The sequence below is a fragment of the Strix aluco genome, chromosome 2, assembly GCF_031877795.1.
Source record: "Strix aluco isolate bStrAlu1 chromosome 2, bStrAlu1.hap1, whole genome shotgun sequence".
NCBI lineage: Eukaryota > Metazoa > Chordata > Aves > Strigiformes > Strigidae > Strix > Strix aluco.
In genome coordinates this window covers 65170049-65194605 of record NC_133932.1, presented here as the reverse complement: position 1 = coordinate 65194605, position 24557 = coordinate 65170049, and the positions used below count along the sequence as shown (strand labels likewise).

General features: G+C 42.4%; 1 protein-coding gene across 16 annotated transcripts in view; it reads left to right on the top strand.

Moving 5' to 3' along the window:
* INPP4A (inositol polyphosphate-4-phosphatase type I A) overlaps positions 1 to 5411 on the top strand; it is a 134212-nt gene extending 128801 nt beyond the window's left edge. For all 16 annotated transcript variants that reach the window (XM_074815035.1, XM_074815039.1, XM_074815036.1 and 13 more), the window contains one exon: positions 2332 to 5411. In XM_074815035.1, coding sequence (XP_074671136.1) covers positions 2332 to 2464 — 133 coding nt within the window. In that variant the 3' untranslated portion in view covers positions 2465 to 5411. The remainder of the gene's footprint in view (positions 1 to 2331) is intronic.
* Positions 5412 to 24557: the final 19146 nt, after the last annotated feature.

The window sequence follows — 24557 nt, the reverse complement described above, 5'->3', positions numbered from 1 at the left end:
AAAGAAAAAAGCATGGTTAGCATAAAAATTAGAATAAAATCCTAAATTTGATGAAAATTCTAACTAAAAAAAAGTATGTGGTTATATTTGTGTCTTCATGAAATCAGACTGTACAGTACACTATCTCCTGGTATTTTTTCTCACTATTCTTCCAATTTTGTTTTTAAAAGAAAAACAAACAGAAAGACATATATATATTTTTATATATATTTAAGATTGTATCCTGTTTATTTTTAGTTGCAATGAATTTAGGTAAATCCTTACTGCTGATGAGATTTAAAATCATGGTATGATGGTATTGGACATATCCACGTCCTGTGTCAATATGTCTTACCACTGTGTCTCTGTACAAATCATCTCTTCATTCTGATGAACACTGGTTCATTTGCTGTGGGTACCAAAATCTTCCTTTTTACAAAGTGAACAAATGTCAGGTTGGACTGGGGCCTTGTTCTTGCAATGTGATGAGTGTCCAGGATTCAGTCTAACAAGATGTGAAAGTAACTTTAGTAGGCGTATCTGCACTGAACTCTCTGAGATAAAGTATGAAGGCTTTGCTCATGACTATCCTTAGGGTTGTAGTAAGACCACCCTTAAATTCATCTAGAGTGAAAGCCTAGGCTTTTTGAAAACAATGTAGGTTTTTTCTTCTTTTTTTAAACTTTGGTGAGGACAAGTTTTCATCTTTTCTTCTTTTTTTTAGCTTGGTCTATGCTTTCGTTCAGGCATTCAGATACTAAATGCTGTAGTGCATGCTGCTTATGTGCCTCCAGCAGAAGAAACTTGGCACATGAAATGGTGTGTGAAATTACATCCTTGTCACCATCTCTGTGGCCCACCTGTGCCATAGAGGGACATGTGCAATAACCAGATGCAGTGGAATGAATTATGAACAGAATGATTCACTTTGGAGTGAAAATGCTCATCCGGCATCCCATATTTGCTAGTTAAACTTACTGGTTTTTATTAGTACAAATTTTGTGCAAAATTTGTGCAAATTTTTGATGAATCTATTTGACCGCTACAGCCTTTTGAGGGAGGGTTCTGTAAAACACAAAACAGTGCCATAAAAATAGTGTTGTCACGTATGATCCATTCTATAAAAGGCAGGCACAGAATCTGCTTTGGAGACAAATTTCAAACTTACTTAAACTGTTTCTTAAAGCAAAAATTGACAGTGTTTTATGAAGTCAAGCTAGGTGGTACATACAGAACACAATTACAGTCAGTTTACTTTACTAAAATTAGAAGAATGGTGAGGTCAGTAGGAGCAAGAGAGCTTTCAAACTGAACCAGAATCCAAACCCTCCTTTTGAATCAGATGACCACAGTTTACCTGGTAGATGCTGCAGCCATCTCCAAGAGAGGAGTAATGTGACATTTCCACCATAAGATGCTGTACTGTACACTTTGCCATGAAGTTCTAGTATTTATTGTTTAGCTTTCAGTTCTCTATCAGGGAAAGAGATTCTCCTGCAAGCCTAAATTGATTTATAATATATATTTAAAGATAGTGCTTCCTCTTTGTATGTCTGTTTTTGGATATAATCAAAGGAACTCTGAAATAGATTTGCAAGTGTAAAGAAGCCTTATAACTGGAGTAGTTTTTTATTGTAGCACAGAACCTCTTTGTAATGTGGGGCAGTTGCACCAAAACATTGGGTAAAAATTAAATTCTGCACAGCTTTGTTTCATTGGGGTGATGACTGTCAACGCAGCCAATCTTTTTTGCACCTACACAAAGCTGCTATTTCATGATCAAGTTTTTTTTTTAGACTGTGTTGGTTTTCAAGTCAATTTATGCATGCAGAGATATCTGGAAAGTCATTACTTTTGTATTAGCTCTAATCTTTAAGTACTGATAATACTGACATACAGGGAACAATAAAATTACTTTAAAGCTCTTACGGAGAGAACAGCAGTTTTTCTTTTTCAGCTTAATATACTAATAAATTATCAGAACTGCTTGTAAGCAATCTCTTGGGATCCTTTGTGCAATGAAGCGGCATGTGAACTCCACAACAGTGTACCCTGAAATACATGAAACCATCGTGAAAGAACTTTTTCAGTAGATGCACTGCTGCTTTCTAGAAATGCAAAACTAGCAATCAGACATAGCATGTGTCCATTCTGTGTGCTGCTTACTAGCATTGTATGATGAGTCATCATTTTTAATATTTGCAGTGGCAAATTAATTAAACGCTCATTAAATATAACCAACTTTTTGTTAATGCTATAAAATAACCAGTTCATTTCATCTTAGTTTAAGTCTTTTTTTTTTTTTTTTCCTTTTTACTGCTGTCATTTTTTGTGCTTGTTTTTTTTCCCCAGTGAGGGTTGTCGGCGAGAAAATACAATGAAGAATGTTGGATGTCGCAAGTATGCATTTAATTCCCTGCAACTGAAGGCTTTCCCAAAGTATTACAGGCCTCCAGAAGGAACTTATGGAAAAGTTGAAACATAAGCATACTATGTCCTTTAATCGCTGTTCCATTAAAACATGTGGATACACTCTAGATTAATACATGATTTTGTCATCCAGAAGAGATAAATAACCTTTTTGTACGTTTCACTAGGTTATACAGAGCATGTTACTTACAGAATTGGAATCTATAGTAACAATTATTCTGACACCTTAGCTTGAGAATAGTGTGATGACTCTCTGCCCGTTTAAATAGCCTTCAGTGTATGTAAGATGAACAGATGTTGTGCTACTTAATAATTACCTATATGCAAATAGCTAGGTACCTCCTGGATGGGCAAGGACTCTAGGAAAGGCATTTAGGCAGCTGTTTCACATAACATCTTTTTATACTGAGTTGACTTGAGATTGAGCTTTTCATAAACTTTTTAAAACTGAGACTAAAATTCTAAAGTTGTAAATAAAAAAAGGGATTGGATCCTAGACAGTCTAATAACCATAGAATGCATTGTTACAATCAAGAAGCAGACGTTTAACTTAAAAAAAAAAAAAAATCAGCACAATAAAAGCCAGGAGTATGAATTGTTTTACTGTATATAGGATGCCATCTTCATATATGAAATCAACAATACATAAAAGGCCAGGCATATGAGGTCTAGTTTCTAGTTCTGTCCAAATAAAACAAATTCCTGTCGTCTTTGGCAGATAAGGACTTGGGCACACATCTTAACTGATTTTAAAAAGTTTCAGAAACGTAATGATGCTTAACCATTAATGCCAGCAGCAGTTCCCCCTGCCCTTTCCCTGCTGTAAGGCAGGTGTAACAAGCAAGTTGCTAATCTTGCACATGATGCATTCAGTATGTTCCATGGTATTGTGTATTAATTAACATATTTTTACCCATGGCTTTTTATATCACTTCAGGATGGAAACATTAGTATCTTGGGGGGGGTGGGGGGGGTGGTGGTGGTGGTGGTACAGTTTTTTGATTTTTTTTTTTTTTCCCCCCTCCATATCAATTTTGTATGTTAATACAAAAACGCTCAAAGTGCCCGATGCATCCCCATTACTCCACAACCCAAATTGGTTTCTGTTTACCTTTGCATTTTACCTGGGCAGATGTTCAGAATCCTGTGGGGGGGAAGTATGACTGTTTTCAGAGTATTTCTGAGGAAGGTAGTGATGCCCCATGTTGATAGAAAGGAACTGCTCATGTGCTACCGCTAATGCGCAAGAACCACAGATGTGTTCTAGCTTATGACTAAGGTGATCAGTTTGATAGCATTTGATAAAAAATGTTCAACGGATCTCCTTGGAAGTAACCTCCCAAAGAATGCCTTTGAAGCTAAGATACCTTTTTAAAAAACAGCTAAACATTAATTTTCAAATTTTAACAGGATTAAGTCATCTCTAGCTAGCTTCGTTCAGCACACTGTGCCCTTTCCTTCTTGGTTTTTAGGGATGTAAGCTTTAGAATAGAAAAATCTGCTTATTTATTCTTGTGAGAATAGCAACAGCCAGGTAAGTATATGGCTGTTTTCTGATTTCTTTCTCCCTCTCACTGATGTTTGTCTGTGCTGTCACTGCTCTATCAATCAGTCATGTTCATTCTGCTCCCATGTAGGTTTGGGGGTTCCAGGTCTAGCAGTTTTTGCATTTTGCTTTTCGCAGTTTAACACTGAGCAGCATGTCACAAAACCAGGTCAGAGAGTTCTGCTGAACTAGGTTGTTACCATTATTTCAGTCTCTCCAGGATAACAAAACACTGAATTCTGTGCAAAACCAATGTATTGTAGGACCTATTCCAGGTCTGAACAAATCATCTACAGTAGAACAGTCCCTTGGAGGTTTTACAAATCTTGTTTGCCAGTTAATAAGTGTCTTGATTTTATTTTATTTTTTGCTAATATGTAAACAAATAACATGGTGAAAAACTTTTCAATGGGATCTCTTTAGACATGTTATTCCATTAGTTCTGCTCAACCTTCAGTCCCTGGCCCATTATTAAATGCTACATTTATTTTTGTATAAACTATACTCTTTATATCCCTTAGTTTTTATGAGTTGATAATTTTATTTTGTATATTTCAAACATAGTTAATTATATTTTAAGTCCTGTATTGTTACACTAAAAATCTTCCAATGTTCAGCTTCAGAAGAAAATAACAAAGAGGTCTATTGTAACAATTAGCAGAGCCACTCTCTTAGACTGTGGCCAGCAATCGTTAGATCTACTCTAGAACTTAGTGATCCTTTATTTATTTTGTATACCAATGTAATCAGAAAACGTTACTGAATTTTGTATGTGCATGGTTTTTGCTCACCTTTTTAAAGTGGTGAAATACCAGTCTCAAGTACTGCGTTATTTTGTTTAAAATATTCTGATTTCAGTATGCTTATATGTAAAACATTGTTGTCCAGCTAACTTGTTATATATACGACATTGTCAGTACATGCACATTAACGGGCTTGTTTAAAGGGCGTAATGAACAGTAAGATCTCGAGGAGTTCATCAAAAAAGAAAAACTGTGAAACTTGAAATCCACATAGGACGCTTCACAAGGGTGGAGTAAGCTTTTCTGTTGCACAGGAGAGGTGAATTTAAGGATTACTGTAAAATGAAGTTCTGTCTAATGTTCTTTTTTGAGTACATTTTTTTAAATTATAAAACATACAAAGGTAAAAAAAGAAAACTGTTGCCAAGTATGTTCTGTGTATGTTCTGTGAAAGTACCTACAGCACAGTTGCCTTTTGTTTCATTTATACATGTAAAATTATTGTATAATACAACACTGTTTTGTCCCAACACAACTGTATTTGCCAAGCTTTGTGCATTGAAATATTTTTATTTATTTGTTTTTGGGCAGTATTAATATATCATAAACATATGGCTACTGTTTTATATATTCTAGTTCATCCAATCCATGTATGCTGTAAATGTGCTAGTCTTTAGGATGAAAACCAATAAAGAACTGACAAGAGTAACAAACAGTGGCTTACTTTTAATGTGTTTGTGGTAAATTAAAATAAAGACATTCAGGTTCCTTGACTTGATATGCTTTATCTGTTGAAGAATATATTAAGCTAAGTTGTGTATGGAGATATTTTACACAGATACGCAAGTCATGAAGTAGTTACGTCTAAACCCTGCTGAAGTACAGCTGCTGTCAATTTTCTATAGTTAAGTCAGGCACCAGTTTGTCCCACATGCTATACATTCAGCAGCAACAGTTAAACAAAGAAGCAGTATGATGATTTTATTTTTCTTAATTTTATATACTTTCTCCATGAATCTTCTATAAGACCTTCCTGAGCTTTGTTCTCTGTTTTTCACTCTTCCTTCCATTAATAGAATTCCTTCTCTGTTGCTGCTTCCCGTTCAGCTAACTCAGCCCTGCAGCAGCACTAGTAGTTGTGCTACTTTTCAGCAGGGATAGGTTGTCAGTGTTGATTGTCATTGTGATTTCAGGTTAAATTTTATATAATAGTGTAACAGACAGTAATCCAGAGCATTCTGATTTCTATGAAATAGGAAGAACAGAACATAAAAATGTAATTCTACTGTCAGTGTTTCAGAGCTGCCAAATACAATTTTATTTGCATGTGAAAGAGGACTGAGGGCCACAGATGGGGCTCAATGAATTCGTTTTTCTTGTTACACAGCAAGAAAAACACTACCAGGAAAAAAAGCATGCTGCTTTAATTCAAAATGCAGAAAGAGAAGATGCTTGACAGGTGGGAATTCCTAAACTGGAGATGCAAAATACATACGCATACGTGTGTGTGTATATGCATATCTCTATTTCAAAATTTTTAAATTGGTGTCAAAAAAGTATCTACCAGTGTTCTTTTAAGTTAAAAAGGTGAGGTGTTTAAAAGATGGTTGAAAGTTTAAGATCTTTAAAAGGCATTCTGAGCTATTAGAGAAATTGTCACTCGTTTGCAGTTGATGTACATTTCTCCGTAAAGATCGCTCCATTCAAAACCCGAGGTGCCCGTGAATCCGGGATGCCCGTGGAACTGTGGCTGTATGAAGGGCAGTTGCGTGTCCACGGGTTGTAAAGGATGCTGTGGGGAGCTGCTGGGAGCAGCAACGACTGTGTGCTTGGGTGTGGAACCGCAACTCATTCCATCTCTTTGCCATGGCTTTTGCTGTATGACAGCCTTTGGGCAGGACTTGAAGCTCTGGTACAGCCTCCTGCGTATGGGCACTGACTGCACTTCAGAAAGGCTTACCCGATGTCGCAAATGTAACGTCTTACAGTTTGGAACACGTGCTCTGACAAAAGAAATTTTAATAGATGCAATACAAAAAATATATGAGATAATAGAAAACCAAGAAGAACGCAACAAAAAATAGCAAAACATTTGTTTAAACCAGAAAAAAGAGTCCTCATCAGAAGAAACTGTAGGTAGTTTTGGTGACCAAGAGTAAGCTTTTTCAGCATTTTTCAGTTTGTGAATTCCTAAACATTTCTAAGACCCACCTCAGAAATTGTGTATCTATCTACTGTTGCCAACTGCATATGGGTTTGTTTAAAACTGTTCCCCCTAATGAATGATGAGACTTCCGGGCTATGGATGGGAAAGCTTAACTTAACAGCAACCTCTTTTCCTCACATTATTTTAAATGCCAGGCAAACTTTCTGCTCCCGATTAATGTCATATGTTGCTCATTTCAACTGACTCTCTTTGACAGCGTGATGGTGACATGTGGAGCTGTGTCCTCCTTTATTCAGTAGTGTCCAATGCGATCAGTTGATGGCATGAAAACACAGTTTACAGGAGCCTGGTATCCCTGCCAAGCATCCCGTTTTTTCTTAAGTCGTGCCAATATTAAATTGTATGTTGTCTGCCAGTCAGGTCCTATAATTTCTGATGTTTTATGACTTCAGCATCAAGAAGTTCTGGGGTTTTTTTTGTGGTGGCTATTGTACCTGTGCATATACCCTCAGTATTCTGAATGTAAAGTTCTGCAGATCTGTATTTTACAGATTTTGCAGCATAAGGATCATGCTGTACATCCGCTAATGTAATTTATTGTAAAGTTTTGGTCCTTGCAGTCAAAATACTTGAGATAATGGGCTGTTTATTATTTATGTGTATCATTTTGTACCTAACCCCAAATCACTATGCTTGATGACTGTTCGCGAGGGAGCAGGGTGGAGAAGCCTTCGCAATGTGTCCACCTGTAACAGCAACTGTAACCCCTGACTGGATCACTAGGCCTGGAGTCAGTCACTGCCCATCAGGCTTCCTGAACATTTAATTATTCATAAAGTTGAAAAGTTAAGAGAGATTACGGTGGCCAAGGGGAAAGGCATAACCTGAAACGTGAGTGAATTACACTGTGACTGAAAAGGGTGATCTGGGGTAGGAATGGTTTAGTGCTCCCATCAGGGACATTAGAAACCTTTTCTGCTGAAAGTACACAGAAATTCCTGGCAAAAACCTTTGGGAGGGAGTTTGGAAGTATGTCCCAGTTGGATGGTGGGGGAAAAAGGGGAGAAGTTTAGAAAATTCTCACTCTAATTTAAAATTCAAGTTTTAATGCTAAGGAATATAGAACTGGAATATAAAGCAGTTACTTATCCGCAGGACTCCAGATCAGCCCTGATGCTGATAACTACAATATGCACTTAATTGCTTCAGTCTGCTACTTCATACAAGCTCATAGAGCTTTTTCAAGATGTACATCAAAGCATCATTAAAAATCTTCCTGCTGCCTAGGCCCTATGTGCGTTGCACTTACGCACCAGCATGAGGCAGAGAAACACTGCTATGTAATCCTATGATATAAATCAAGTCAGGACGGATGCAGTTTACCCATTTATTCATGATGTAATAAGCCAGCGATTAGTGCGGAACAAGAATAAGCACCAAGAACTGGAGTGATTAACAAGAACAAAATGACGAAGCGAGACCAAAGGCCTTTAAAACCATCCCGCAGCTGCTCCGGCAGCAGGAGGCCCGGCAGGTATTTTATACAGACCCAAAGCCAGGGCTGGCCGCAACGCCGTTGGCCACAGAAAACCCCCGTGGACCCACCCGCGGGCGGGCACACGCGGGAGGTTTGGGATCACCGCGGCCCTCCACGTGTGGGGCGAGAAGAGCCGTTACCCGCCAGGAGGTTTCTAACCTCCCCTCCCCGGCCCGCTCCGCCCATCTCCACGTAGACCGACGCCCGCGAGCTCACCGCCCCCGGGGCCACCCCGAGCAGCCCCTCCCGCCCGTTAACCGCCACCCTCCCGCCGCGCGGCGGCCTGTCAGAAGGGGGCGGGAGGGGCGCGCGGCCGCCCCCCGCCCCAACGGCCGCCGCCTCGCGCTCCCTCAGGGGAACGCGCTCCCGGCGGCCGCCGGTCAGACCCCGGCACCGGGGCCGCTCCTGTCCCCCCGCCCGAGGAGGCCGAAGCCGGGCGGGGGAGGGAGTTACTTCAGGTCGGGCTGGCGGCGGGATTGACCCAGCGGGCGGGGCGAAGGGGGAGGCAGCCCCGGACGGGCAGTAACTACCCCTCCGCTGGGCCGCGGTGGCGGTTGGTAGAGCCGGGGACCCGCAGCGGTGGCTGCCGTCTTCCTCTCGGGGAGGACACCACCGAGGGAGGCCGCTGTGAAAGGGCAGCCTTGCCCCATGCCTTCGGCAGGGTGGTGTAGAGCCGCCCCCTCGCCATATGTGTTACTCGAAATTATTGTTCCTCATAGTCAAGGACTGCTCGTCGGTGTGGACTGTCCCCTCTCCCCGGCATCTCTTTTAGAAACACGCTAGTAATGTAGTAATCTTTAATCCAGCAGGGGGGAGAAGCCTGTTGTAGTAGTCATTGGATCCTGCGCTTAAATGAAACTTCCTAAAAATCATAGTCAGGTAACTGCTTATCTTTTAGATTTCTATTAACTAGACGTGTTGGTGACACTTCCAATTTCCGTTTTGAAATAGAGGCGAGTTGACCTTTAAAGTTATAAAATATTGTAGCAATAAAACATGTTTACATGAAGGAAAGATAGCTAATTGCTTTTAATATTTGACTACAAATTGCTTAAATTGTAGCAGTGTCTTGAAACACTGCTGTTCACAATTAGTGCAGACTTGAGAACACCTGAAAAGTAAGATTGAAGTAATTTACTCTTCTTTTTGGTATCTCAAGATGTTTATTAAATTGCCACTGACTGATGTTGGTACTGTGTTGCCTTTCTCAAGGCGTGGCGACCTGATTCAGGAACGGCACGGCAACCAAATCCCAGGTTGCTTGGTCCATCAGCACACATACACCAATGTGGTGGAGGCAAAATGGCATTTATTGAAAGGTTACACTGCCTTATATAACCTGGGTTTACGTCGTCACTTCCGCCTGCTTACGTCAGAGATCCATATTGATTGGTTGCAGGGAGGGAGGCTCTATCTTTCCGTACAACGCGATATCTTCCGGTCGCCGGACCCTACCTACCACATTTCCCCCCTCCCTATGCTTAAAGTAAATGGGCAGAAGTATAAAAGTTTAAAAATATAAAATACGAGGCACATTAAGTTAGTAGCATCTAAAATGACTAAAAAATCCCTTATTACGTGTGATTAAGTTGATAAACCATAACAAACTAAAAAGGTTACAATAAAGAGCTTATATAAAACATAGGACATATCGGACAAATAGAAAATAGAAGAAATTAATTAATCATAGAACATACCTTTCTATATAAAAATGATCAAACTAAGATTATATACTAATGTTGCGTTCTCAAAGCAACTGTCGACGTTCTACTAACATTATGTTAACTTTTTCTAGTCGACTCTTAACAAACAGCACAAGCCTGTTCAATATACATGGTCCAAAAATCAACACTAGCATGAACAGTATAATCGGTCCCATTAGCGTAGAAATGAGGGTGGTTAGCCATGGCGTACGATTAAACCACGACTCAAACCATCCTTGCTGGGCTTCCCTATCCCTCTTTCTTTTTTCTAAACCCTCCCGGAGTTTGGCCATAGTATCACGAACGACACCAGTGTTGTCTGCATATATACAGCATTCTTCCCCCAAAGCAGCACATAATCCTCCTTGTTGTAAAAACAAGAGATCTAATCCTCTACGATTTTGGAGAACTACTTCCGACAATGAACTCAGCGATTGTTCTAAAGCACTGATTGATTTCTCAATTCGAGTAAGATCCTCATCCACTGCCATTCTAAGGGAATGAAATTTTTGATTCTGCTCAACTAATGAAGCTATTCCTGTTCCTGCTCCCGCGGCTCCTATGGTCAATAGGGTAGCTATGGTCAGAGCGGTAAAAGGTTCTCGCTTTTGTACATGGTGCAAGGTTGAAGAAGTCAAATGATCATAAACATATTCCTCCGGGTGATATATAATTCTTGGAATAATTAATACTTGTATACAAAATTCGGCTTTTATCTTAAGTTTCCTAATAGATATACATGGAGTAATTCCAGCCTTTGAACATATCCATTTTGTATTAGTAGCCGGGACTAACCAATCAGCTATTTCTCCGTTGTTTTTATTAAGTTGTTGTCTGTCTTGTATAATCTCAAACTTACATAGACTTCTTTTTTCAAGAGGTATTACACCAACACATGCACCTTGCCCTGACACTTGCTGCATTGTTACTCCCTGTTTGTTTTGAGAATCGTTCCACAAACATTGTATCGGATTAGGCCCACTCACCCATTTTGGTTCAGAAGGTATACCCACTGCCTCATAAAGAGGAGGTCGTACATCATAACAAAGCCAACAATGTGTCGTCATCTTTGGATTTGTTGAATTTAATATTTGGTATGTCGAATTTAGTAATTTCCATAAAGGGGGTAGTTTAGGATCAAACGTTGCCAAAATTTCAGCATCAGTAGGAGTCGCTTTTCTAACGGCAGTCGTAGTGTCATGTCTTAGAGGTTTAGGCGTCTGTGGATTAAGGACTAGATTGGGCCCAATAGCTTGAGGTGCCTGGGGTACAGTCTTAATGATCTGCACAAGTACTCCCATATCTTTGTAACTTCTCTGAAGAAACGGAGACCACATCTTACCTAAAAGCCATCCTGAATCACCTGGATTTAAAATTTCCAAAACCAACTGGAAACGGTTAGATCCCCAGCTCACTCGTAAAAATTCATCCTTTCTTTCTGGTGTCCATCTACTACCCGTCACTATGGTTTCACAACCCCAATATCCACAAAACCAATATCCAGGGTAGTTACAATAACTTTTCCCTGGATTTGAACCTGGGCACCAATATATTTCCCCATATGTTTGTCCATGTCTCCTAATATTTGGGTTTGTTGCCGCCTCATATCTCGTACGGGAGGAAGCTGTGCGCGGCTCAGGCGCCTCCTCCCCCTCCCGTTTCCCTGACTCTTCAATTTACATTCCTTTGCATGATGTCCATTCTTACCGCAGCACCAACATGGACCTTTAGGTGATATCTGACGTGAGGTAGGTATCGTGGGTGGAATCATTAATTGAGGGCAATTTGCCATGATATGGCCTGCTTGGCCACATTTAAAACATGCCATTATGCTAGCTATTGCGGTATGGACAGCCGCTTGAATCAGGACTAAATGTTCCTCTTTCGTGACATGTCTAATCATGTCTGCCAAACTCGACCCCACCGGCAGCGATTGTAAAATTTCTTTAGTGCTGGCATTGCATTGTTGGCGTAAACAGTCTGCGACTACCGGACCCTTTGCCTCTGCAGGCAGGGAGGAAGAGTCAATTGCTGCTTGAAGGCGATCCACAAACTGCGCGAAACTCTCACTCTCATTTTGTTTTATAGTTGACCATGGGGATGGCTTGGCAATAACCTTAGAAGCTGTACGAATAGCTTCCCTAGCTGCACGGGTGGTTGTCATCACCTCATGGGCTCGCAGACCCAGAGCCTGCGCTTGAGGTGTGATCATTGTTGGATCCGTTCCCATCAATCGTTGTAAACTAGAACCATACAATGGGTGGTCCACCCCTGTTACCTGAGCTAATTGTCTCACGCAGTTGTCCTCCCAATCTTGTTTGAAAACTATCATCCCTGCGCCATCAAAAATCAGCCTGCAGGTTTGTTTTATATCAAATGGGAGCATGTCATCTCCTCCGAAGATGCCATCTACTAAAGTAGAGACCATGGCAGAATTGAGCCCCTTATCAGTGATCGCCTTAATGATTGCCTGTATATCTTTAGGATTTATAGGAGAGTACACTCTTCGTGCCCCATCACCATCTCCCATTACTCTAACCGAGTGTGCTAGCGCGGCTGAGGGGGCCCAATCTGCACATGCAATTTTTATTTTCCTCCAATCCGTAAGAGGAATTTTATTCTCTCGTATTCCTTTTTTGCTATGAGCAGTATTATATCGAGTTCCAATTTTTGTCTCATCTTCATCTGAGTTTAAATCAGCCGTAAGCCAGTCGTCTCCATCTGCATCCGACTCAAGATCGGAACTCGACTCACTAGTCACTTCCAGGCTCTGGTGTTTTTCCTTTGGGCTCCTGTCCCGCCTACATTCCTTTTTGGGACTTCGACCCCTCCTACTTTGTCCGTAATCGGGCAATTCCCTCCCCTTCGACTCGCCCCCTCGTCTGACCGGGGAGGAGTTTACTCTATAGAGGCATGTTTGTAGGCGGACATTCTGACTGGTCCTCCACTCCTTAGTCGCCTCCGCCTCCCCTTTCTGACCATCCCTACCATTCTCCTCCTCCTCACTCTCCATTGGTGGAGAATGCGGGCATATTACTGGGTAAATGCTCTGATTGGCTTTCCCCTTTTGAATGTCCATACCGCCTTTCTCTTCTTTGTTGTCCTTATCTTCTTGCCCACGTGTATTCATTAAGTCTTGCATTCCTTCCTTATCTTCACCAAGAACATCATCGCCCCTCCCTTCCTCTTCCCGGTCAGTGCCATTCAGAGGCGCATAGGGCGGCTGTCTCACCCAGATGTTATCAGATTCTATTTTCTCTGCGGCATTCCCAGCCTCCCCGGCCAGCCCACCCCAGAGGGACTCCGCCTGCCCCTGATCCCTCACGAGCGGAGTAGGGTGGTTTGGGGATTGGGGGGGGGGGGTATCACCCTCCTGCCGGTCCCCAGGGTCCGCTGAATTATCATCATTTAGAGGGCGTGAGGTCTGCGTGGCTGCTCCGACCCCAAGTTTCGGGACAGCTAATAAACAGTCCCTTGCCGCCCTCCATGTTTCCTGCTCCTGCAGGGCTTTTTTCAAAGCCTGCACGACCTTCCCCCATGCCTTAAGGTGTTTCGCCGTGCCTGAGGACATGGTCTCCTCGGCAAACAGTTTAGTGCATTTATCCCACGTTTCTGGGTGGAGTATATCCAACGGCTGATCAATGACCCCAATCTGTAAAAGCCTCGCAACTGCAAGGGTAAAATCTTTAGGCTTACAATCAATCCCCCACTGCTTATGCAGCTCAGATACGACCTTTACAAGGGCTTCCATTCTCCTTGATGGTCCGGGAGCGTCCTCCCCGCCGGGCTGGTCCTGCCGCTCCGGCCGCCGTTCACCAAATCCAGGCGAAATTCCCGGGTTTCGGCACCACTTTGTTGCCTTTCTCAAGGCGTGGCGACCTGATTCAGGAACGGCACGGCAACCAAATCCCAGGTTGCTTGGTCCATCAGCACACATACACCAATGTGGTGGAGGCAAAATGGCATTTATTGAAAGGTTACACTGCCTTATATAACCTGGGTTTACGTCGTCACTTCCGCCTGCTTACGTCAGAGATCCATATTGATTGGTTGCAGGGAGGGAGGCTCTATCTTTCCGTACAACGCGATATCTTCCGGTCGCCGGACCCTACCTACCACAGTACTGGGCAGATGATGGCTCCGGCATCTCGCATTGAAATACTGGAGATTCGCTGCTGCTATAGAAATGCTCTGTTTGAAAATGTCTGTAAATTGCCCGTCCTGTGACAGGTTTGTAACAAACGTGATCTAGCCTAGATGTGTGAGAGACATCCCTCAGATCTTGAATTGCATTTGTTAGCTATAATAGGGTATAGTCATTCTGATGTTTTTTTCTATAAATTCTTTCTGACCTCAGAACTTTTTGATTTGGAGTTATTCCTGCCCCATTTTATTCTTCTAAACATGAGATTTTATTGCATGTTCTTCACATTGGGTTTTGACCAAATTTCCCATAAACTTGACAGGACTTTCAGCACATGAAGTTACATTTTCAATCAACTTTAGTTTAAGTTGTATGAGAGAGTGGGTATTCCTTGAAATGCTGTGGCAGTATCCGCAACTTCATGGTCTTTAGACAACTGGCTGAAGATTAGTATCTTTGACTTTTCTCGATTCCTTGTCAGATTTAGAAAAGTTTCATGAAACTTCTAGATCTTCCAAAAAGGTGAACTTTACAATACCTATATCAGAGTAGGCTCTGAAAGTAGATAACTGCAACACCACTGTGAGACATGGCTCATGTCAGGAGCTAGAATAAAGCTTATTGAGAAATATCAGCCAGTAGAAGTGCTTAATTATTGAGTTGAAATATGGCAATGCTACTAAAAATTCATATGTGGCATATTTTCCTCAGTCCCAGCCCCTTTCCTCTAAGAAGGTTCATCAGCTCAGCAGTAATTCAGAAAATGTCCTCCCTCACCTGCCGCAGGGGCAGTGGGCACCGCAGAGTGCAGGAGCAGCCTGCTGTGTGGCACAGAGCAGTACGGCACAGTCGACTGGCAGCCGCTTCTCGAGGCATGGGTTGAATTTCCCAAGTCACCGTGAAAAGCAGCATCCCCTCAGTTGTCTTTTCCCATGGCAACAGTGTCGGGGGCTGCCTGCAGAGCTGATTGCAACTTTTGCCCCCAGGAGCAAAGAGAATTGTGGGATATGTTTTCCCCCTGTGTCAGGCCAGTGTGAGGCAGCTGCAGGTGTTTGACCTCTGCACTTGAGAACACTTGTCTTAAGATGCTTTGCAAAGCGCAGGGAAGTGAGAACTGCCACATGTTACAAAGGGGAAGAGGAAGACATGTCAAAGGAGGTGGGAAGCTTTGTTTGTCCTGCCTTCTTCCCTCAAAAGCAAAAAAAGGAAAGCGGACCATGTTTGTTTTTACTATGTGTGTCTAAATTGGTTCTGTCCTGTAACATGGGCCATCTCAGCACACAAAATCCACATTTTTGTCCTCGGTCGTGTGTGCTGGTTCTGCAGTGAGTTACACGTTACAGGTTGTGCCTCCGCTGCTGCCATTAGCAAAGCTTTGCAAGTGCCACTTTGATGAAATCTACAGAGGATGCTTGCCACCCATAGCTTGCCTAACTTCTAGGTCCCTTTGTTGCCTGATGTGGTGTTGAGCTTTCTGAGGCTTTCTAGATTGGGAATTGCTAATGAGGAAGTTTATCACTGAGACTCACCTCAGCCTAGGCTTCCTTCTCCCACCCTGGTTGCTGCTAATTGCTGTAAGGGGCCTCAGACAAGAACGCGCCCAAGGACATAATTTTTGCAACTGTGATGGGTACATACCAGTGAGGACAGAGAAACCAAGAAACCTATGGTAGTCAAAGATAAGAAAGCTGAGGAACTTTACAGTCAGAGCAATGAACCAAGATGAGGCCTTATATGAAAAAACGTCAGAGTTCGTGGAAAGGACACTAAGAGACACCTCTTCAACAACTACTAGGGACCACCACAGACCACTGAAAACCCCCATGGAAGCCCCTCAGAGACCCTTCCCCAAATTTTAGTATGCTTGCGCAATGTCTTAACATATACATTAGATCCTCTGGAAATAGGTGTGTACTTCTCAGAAATTACATTAATATTAATTTCTTTTATTGTATATAACGTGTGCTTTTGTCTTGCAGCATGCACGTTAAGTGGAATGATGCCCCGTGCATCTAGCACTGCAATAAGGAATGCCTGCCTTCTAAAAACTTCAAACTAAGTCTTAGAGGGTTTTTCTGAGACTGAATTTACGGTAACACTGGGAGAAGGGACAGGGCTTTGCACCTCTAGCCTCACAGGCACAGCCACAGCTGTGTTTGTCACATCCAGTTAAGGAACACAGCTTGTGGACAAGGGCCTCGTTTGCAGCCTGCACCCTCTGCTCTCTGTTGCTTTGCAGCCCGGAGGAACTCAGTCACTAGCGTGTGCTGCTCTTCTTCCCCGGATCCTTGTTGCAGCTCCACTGCATGAGCTGATTGCACAGGATGCTGGAAACTGAGTGGATCTCTTTCTCTTCTGTGCTTCTCTCCCTTTCCCCCAGTCATCCTCAGAAGACAACTCCAAAAGCACCAGATGGTGTTTTTGGTGCATGAGTTGTGGTCCTTTCCAGTAAGGAGGTGAAGTGCTGCTGGTTTAGGTGGTGGAAACTCGGTGGGGATTTTACTGAATGGAAAGATGGGAAAGTGATTTCTCATCTTGCCAGGAGGGATTGGCACTGTGGCAGGCAGGCTGAGTGCCACGGGGCATTTCCAGGTGCAAACTGTTTCCTGGAGTGAAGTTAACCTAGGTTAGCTACTTGTTTTTCATGGTTTGGGGTGAATGCAAGAAGCAGCCTCTTGTTTGTAACTCCCCAGCCCAAATTTCCCCAGATAGAGGGCTCTCACAGTTAGGCTTACAGGTGTCTTGAGAATAGGCTTTCTAGGTGTCTTGAGAATTACTTAATTAAACAGGCAGTTAATAGTTAAGATTGGTAGCCAGCTAGATTCGAGGCTCACCAACCTAAGTTAGGAACCTCAAAACATCTGTACATTGTGATGGGAAAAACCAGCCCAGCCTCATGTCTTGTCTTTGACAGTGGCTTCTACCTTATAACTGTGAGAGGACAGAATAAACATAGTGTGGACTTTCCAAGTGTATTTGTACAATTTTTTTACGATTTGCATTTTTGTGTTAGAAGTGTTAGGTCTGAATCGATTTATATAGTGCCATTATGGTGCTTTCCGTTGTGTCACTTTGTCTCTACTTCTCCTTCTCTGAGTATTCATTTCTTTCTTTCTTTTAGGGCTCTCATCGTTTGAGTCCTCAGGGAATGAGGATTATGAGGCTTATGCAGGTTGTGCATGGAATAGCTGGAATTAATTTATAATATGACTTTGTCTTTATGGTGGAGGTAGTTAACTAGAAAGTTAACAACAAACTGTAGCTGGGTTTTTTTTTTTTGCATTTGACTGATACATTTCTGACTACTGTCAGACTTGGATCTAGATAGACAGTAATCTGATCGTTATTCTTGTTTTTGTATTGTAAATCAAGACTGATAGTTATTTAAAGAGTACAGAACTATTGAATAGGTTTCCTAAAAAAGTAAGCAGCTTTTCCAAGGAAGGGAAACTTTTGAACTCATGGTAGTTTCCAAAGACTGAGAGGAGTCAACTGCTGTTCTGGTCCCAGCACTTACTCTACCAACCTGATGAAAGATTCAGTGGCAGCCCAAAGTCTGTACTTGCAGAGATTGAGAATGAGCATGTGAGGGCATGCAGGAGTGCTTCAGCGTCATCCACAGCATTAATACTTGATGCCACCTCAGTGTCTCTTAGATGCGGGGCACTGTGCTAGTGCTGTTGGTTGGTTGTTGAAGAGCTAAGCCGGGAGTCAGGGTTAAAACTGAGTGGAAAAGTGGTATTTAGAAAGGTAGGAGCTTTGAAGGTGCTTAGACCTAGAGTGGGTTTTGGTTTAAAACATTTGCTCTTTAATCAATATTTATTTGTGAATCTTGATGTGTAGGTGACCTGTGGTGACCTGAGTTCTGCACGGGAAGGGCCATGGGGCTCTTTTGGATCTCAGTAAAAAAGGCGCAACAGCACACAGTGTAATAACATCGCTGTTTTAATAAGATGATAGAATAAAAAGGGGAATATATAGTGAGTAAATCTCATGTCCCATCAGGTGCTGGGACCCCTGCTTTCGTGCAGCGTCAGACAGACCCCAGATGGATTCCCACAGCAGGCCATGCAGATCCAGTCCCTGGGAAGGTTCAGTCCCCTCCAGCACCGTGGTGCCTTTTGTCTTCTGTAAGGAGCAAACCCATCTATCTCCTCCCAACAGGTAGGAGTGTCCCCTTCTCTCTTTCATGGTGTTCACCAGAGCGCAGCACCAGCGGGCATGGGGCATTCCAGCGTGTCCCCTTGCAGCGCTGTGCACGTGGGGTTATGCAGTGGTTACTCATAGAAATGTACCAACTTCTCCAGCCTGAAGTAGGAGGCCCAGCAGGGCAGGCATGGCTTGCCTGAGAGCACTAACTCCTCGAATACAACGTCTTCATAAGGCTCCCAATACACCTGGAAGAGAGCCAGCCTGCGGCAGGGCTTTGATATTGAAACTAGTTAGTGGGACAGAACAAACAGTAAGAACTGAAATGCTCAAAGGGGAGAGAATGCAGAGCCCTGGAAAAAAGCTCAGCAAAGGTCTTTCACAAGGATAAATTGGACTGAAAGCCTGGGGGCGAGGACAGAAATCAATGTGCTTGTTGGGGATTTGAACAAAAATATGAAATAACTGCATAACGTTCCTCAAGTAGGGGTGTAGAAATGAGTTGTAAAAAAGTTCTGTGTGAATCAGAGGAGCTGAGTGCCTTGAACATGTACAGAACATCACAGGTTAAAAGGATTCCATATTGGGGAAATAATTTTATTAGGTGAGCAGATATAGAAGATACTGAAAGCATGTAGAAGGGGAAAGAAAGAAAAGTGGTTGATTTGTTGATAGTTTGATGAAAGAAATATTAAATGTAGGAAATAACTAGCTTGATTGCATTAGGTTTGTCTGGAATGTTGTGATACCATGCTTGAAGAGAAGTAAAAGTCTGATATGACTAACAGGCTGCCCCGATTTGTGGACTTTCACCACTGAACTGCAAGAATTTCCAGTTCCTCTTGGTTTAGGATTTTTGGCAAAGTTCTGTTGGAGAATGATAGTTGTACAGAGTGGTGGGGAAAACAGTGTTAATTTTCCCAATGTACAGCTTGTTAAAGCAAAATGTTACTACTACAGCTGAGATTTTTTTTTTTCCAAGGTTTCAGGAAAAATCAGAGAGGGAATTTTAAGGCCAGCTGGTACCGCTGTGATGGCCTGAATGCTGTTTGTAGCCACAGAGGGGTGCTGTTTATCTGACTAGTAGGACTCTTATTATTCACTGTGCAGAGAGAGGAAATTGCATTACTCAAATTTACTGAGTTAGGGAAAGTGTTTTCCAGTTTGCTGATTTAATCAGAATTCCTGAAAGCCTACTGGGATTTTTTCCCCATGAGTTAATATTGCTGTATAGACCAAATCAGTGACTTTTCACAAGGAGGCTCCATTTAAAAACAAATCCAGCACAGTTAAATACTGTCCGTTTTCTGAAGCTCTCTAGTGCTGAACCTGCTGACTTCAGCAATATTTAGCTTTTATTGTTCTAATAACTGCATCATATGGATTTTTGCATGCAGTTGATCGATGCAAGGGCACTAAGCGCACAGTGTGCCTCATTCCCATTCCACGTACCTGGAACCATGGGTTCACCTCACAGCCAGTGCCCAGGTCCCACATTTGCACATCTGAAATTAAGCTCTGTGTAACAGCGAGACATTCTGTGTGCTTCTCGTAGCAAGGACGTTTGCTCTCTGTTTGAGCTGTGATGACTTACCCTTTTGGAGCATTTCTTTAGACTGTTGAGTTCAGCTGCTTCAAAGAAAGGAATGCTCTTTCATCCTGCCCTTCCTCCCTCCCTTCCTCACATGTACATGAAATCTGAATTTGCCGCTAACTTTCTAAATGTAGCTGAACTGTTTTGTTCCTTGTTTCTTTTTTTTTTTTCCCCCTTAGTATTTCAGAGTATTAAGATATTCCATTTGCCATGGCCTTTGCTTAGTTTAACTGAAGCATTAAGGCATTATTGATGTTTTTGTAAGCTCTGTTGATTTTTACACCCCATCCCTCCCTTGAATTTGAGGCTGAGTCTTCAGCCACAGAACAGAACTTGACAGACAGGCGAATGCAAGCAAGGTTTGGCAGTTAGACCTGCAGCAGAAGCTCAGAGGAAGAAACTTCTGTGTTGCTGGTTTGGAACGAGGCCTAAGTGAATATTCCTTGAAATTACTGTTGTCTGAAAAGATTCCTAGTTTATACAGCACAACAGGAATTTTCCTGCGAGCCGTAAGCTGAGTCATACCCGTTTAATGCAGAATGTTGCATAGTTTTTAGGGATGTTCTTCATTCTTCGTTGCCAAGCTCTTCAGTGTTGGCAGAATTTTGCTGGTAACTAATCTGACTGATGAGGTCAGACTATACCAGGAGGATGGGCATTGTAAAGCTGAAGGGGCTAAAAGCCCTTTCTCCTTCCAGAAAGCCAGTGGCAGCCAGCAAAGAAGCATACCCAGGAGCATTTTAGGCTCTTGTCTGATTCCAGCTTCTGTGCATTTCCCTCTTGAGAGGCAGTGAGCCATCTGCCCTAGCTTCTGTTGTCTTCTGCATTGCCATGAAGCAGGTTAACGTCCTCTCTTCAGTGAGTATTGACTTCCCTGACAAGAACTTCAGAAGGGGCCAGTGAGTGATACTGGGCAAGGCAGAAGCTGCTCCAGGTGCTCACTTCCCTGGTAGACTTGCTTCCCAGCAAGTTCTTTGTAACTAAGCCAAAACACCACAAGTGACTTCATCCTGCCGTGGACCCATACCAAAAAATGCTCAGGAAACTTTCCAGAATAGCTAATTTTTTTTTTTTTTTTTCCTTGGGAATATTTTATTAGCCCCAGAATTATAAAATGGACCGCCTGTACCTTCTTCCTAGAGGTATCTCTCCCTCTGCGCCCTCCTCAGCCAATACCTTTTGTCTCTTATAGGATGCCAGACTCCAGGTCCCATCTTGTTTAGGGCAAGTAATTGAACTGTGATTTTTCACAGCTTGCAAGAGTCTGTCTTGGACTCCAGGGCAGTTGGTGTGCTTCACTTCCTCTAAGTACTCTCTGGCACATATCCCATGTGAATCCCGTTATCGCAGTGCTAGACCATCCCACTCGCTTCCTGCTGCCACTCAAGGACTACTTGAGTGTTATCTTGTAATGACAGAGCGTACCTCCTGATGATCCGGTATTATCCAGTGTTAATGACACTCTGACTCAAACATTTGCTTCACAGGAGGCAGATAGTGAAGTCAGGTCTCAGATACAGGGTCCTTCCTGAAGGACCACTATTTGGTGATCCTAGCATGACAAAAACACCTCAAGGGGTTTTCCTGAAGAAGTGGCCATAAAATCTTTCTTAACATTTCCTTCCATTTTTTGCATTTCTCTTTGTACTACGTAATCTGCTGTTTAAGGTCAACTGACCCAACTGATGGTTTTGGATCTGAGCAGCTACCTTTACACAGTTCTGCTCAAAAACAAAAAAAAAAGTTTTGCTCAGGCCAGTCCTCATGTTCCAGCAAACGTAGTGATATTAGGCTTTTCATTGCTGCTTAACACTCTCAATTTTTCTTAGTCCCCTAGGGTTTAGGCTAGTGCTTCATTATATTTCCTCTAGCTCCTGCAGACACTTGTGGCTTTGCTCTCTGTTTGATTTCTTGTTTTCTCTATCAAAAGAAGTCATCCTCCACTTGCTGCTGGATCACACAGCATCTAAGTAGCTAACTAGTAGTAGTAAGTATGACTAGCAGCTGTGTTTGGAAGGCTGCTGGAGAGTGTGCTGATCCAGTCATCCCGAAGACTGCTTTGGTACTGATGTGACTAAAGCACCAGCTGAACATGAAGTCCATCCTTGACTGGCGCTAGATGAAAACGGGCACTGGGCAAAAGACTCAGTTTTGAAGCAGAACCTGTTTAAAATGAGGTGACTGAACGCTCTTCCAGTTGCAGCACCCATACAGCAGAAGCTGGGTTATTTCCAATCCCAGCGCGTGGCTCTTCTAACGAACTGACTCATCGCGAGCTGAAGTCGTCATTGTTTCATGAGGCCGAAACACTGAAGCTCAGAAACTTGCTCATAATTACAGGTTGGGAAAACAGACAAGGCATAGTCAAAGCTATATTTAGTGTAAAACATCACTCCAGGTGAAATAGTTTCAGTGAAAGATAGCTTCTCACCTTGTGAAGGTAAACACTTGTGCACCCTTAATTTTACCTCGCATTGGCTTGGCAGACAGTTCATGGTCAGCTAGAGTGCAGTGGACAACTTCAGTATGATTTAACCATGCCATTCCAATGTTGAGAATCTGCTGTTTACTCACATTCTGCATCCTACGGTGTCCTAGAGTTCTCCCTGGTTTGGTACTTCTCTTGCAGGGCAGCGGCCAAGCTGTGGTACATTCTGCTGCTGACGGAGCCGTGGCCAGGGCTGTGCCCAGACCTGTTCATTGGTATGTTGGTTCATTCCAAGTGTCTGTATCCATGACATAAACAGGAACTGTCCTTTGACTGGAATTTTAGATCCTGTTCTGATACGGTCTTATACTTTAACAAAATCTCAAAGGCCTTTCAAGAGCTTCTTGAAACACAATTCATGCTAATTAAACTGATTTCACGTGTTAGAGCCACACTTACCTACCTCAGGCTTTCTGATTTTAGTAACAGGCCAGAAACTTTTCAGGCTTTTAGTCTATTTGTTAGAGCTGGCAGAATAGAACTGCCCTTTAGGAGCACCAAAATAATTACCAAAATTAACAGTAATTGTTCTCTTCCTTGCTGGGAACTTTGTATATTCCCGGTAGCTTCCAGGTCTGGAAGAGATGACTCATGGTAGTTTGGCCCTGATGCTTCTCTGAAGCAGTTTCAAAGAAGTTTTAGAAGTTTTAAATTATCAGAATGGCTGCAAGCTCCCTGGTTTCCAGAACAGCCTGTCTTCCAACCACTTTAAGCTGTTTTTTCCTCTGATCTTTTTAGTTGAGATGGAACTTCCCTCATGGTCTGAGCTTCAGTCTTCTTCATTCTGCTTTTGAAAACGGAGTCCACCCTTGCTTCTGAGCTTTTGACCTTACTTCTCCCCATGTTCTTTTATCTTAAGTTGTCCTTCCAGCAGGCTGCAACATTTTCAAAGCCATCTAAATTTTTATGTAAGACTCTTTACATGTGCTTTGCCAAAAGGTAATTTTCTTTTATTTTTACCTCATCATAAGAGATCTGTCCTCTCTGTTACTCTGTAATGTCTGTGGATGCTTCTGGCTCATCACATGCCCCCCCCCCCCAGTTTTCAGCAATTTTAGAAGTGTTTTCAGTGCAGGTAAAGAGAGACTATACCATAAAAGCTGGCAAGTAGACACCTCAGGGAGAAGGCAGCAAAACCTGCATTGTGCATAGACTTACCATACACAGAGGTTTCTCTAGAAATTTTTTTCTTTAGAAATACCTAACTTCTGCCCAGATTTTACCTGTCCATTACAATTAGGACTTCTTTGTAAGGCAGCTCTTTTGCTTTCTTTAACCAGGCAGAACAGAGTGAAGGTGCTTTCCAAAATAACCACTGAGTAGAGGGAAGGAAGATAAGACACTCAGAAGTAGGAAGGCTTTAGGCCTAGGACATTTTCCTTATAAATGTGGGAAGAAAGGTATGTTTATTCTTCTCTTAGGAAACTGAAAGGTCTGTGTCAAAGATCTTCATAGTTCAGCTTGTTTCACCCCTAGAACTTAAGTAATATTTAACTGGTGCTCAAGAAGAAACTCTTCAAAAGTAAGAGCTGAGAATATTCTAAAGGCAGCAGAGGTTATCTGCAGTAACACAAGAGAACAGCTCACATTTTTGGGGAAAAAAGTCTAAATTACTTGTGTGTTGCCTTGTCTTGTTCAAAGGAAAGTATTTTTAAAGCAGAATATTTTTCCAGTCCTCACAACTGCTTAAACCACTGAGGACCATTAGTATCTCAGAATTAGTTTCTGCTTCTATCCTCCATGGCACCAATTCTAATATAAACACCTCTGGGAAAATGAGGTGGCACATTACCTTAAGCAGCTCCTTTCACCTTGAAGTTACTGCTAGTTAATTATCTTCCCAAGTTCCACACACAGAGAAGCAGGCCCTGGCATGTCAGTAGCTTAACTACTTCTTCTTTATTTTGCATGCAAAATAAAGATACTTGTTTGCCCAGTTACTCAGAAAGAAATTGCACACAAATCCAAATTGAACGTTTCATGACCTTGCATGGTTCTAGAAATACCCAAATTTTAAGAACAAAGGAGTTCCAGCAGGTTCCTAGTTCAGAGCTCTATACCTTCAAGCTTCTGCTGG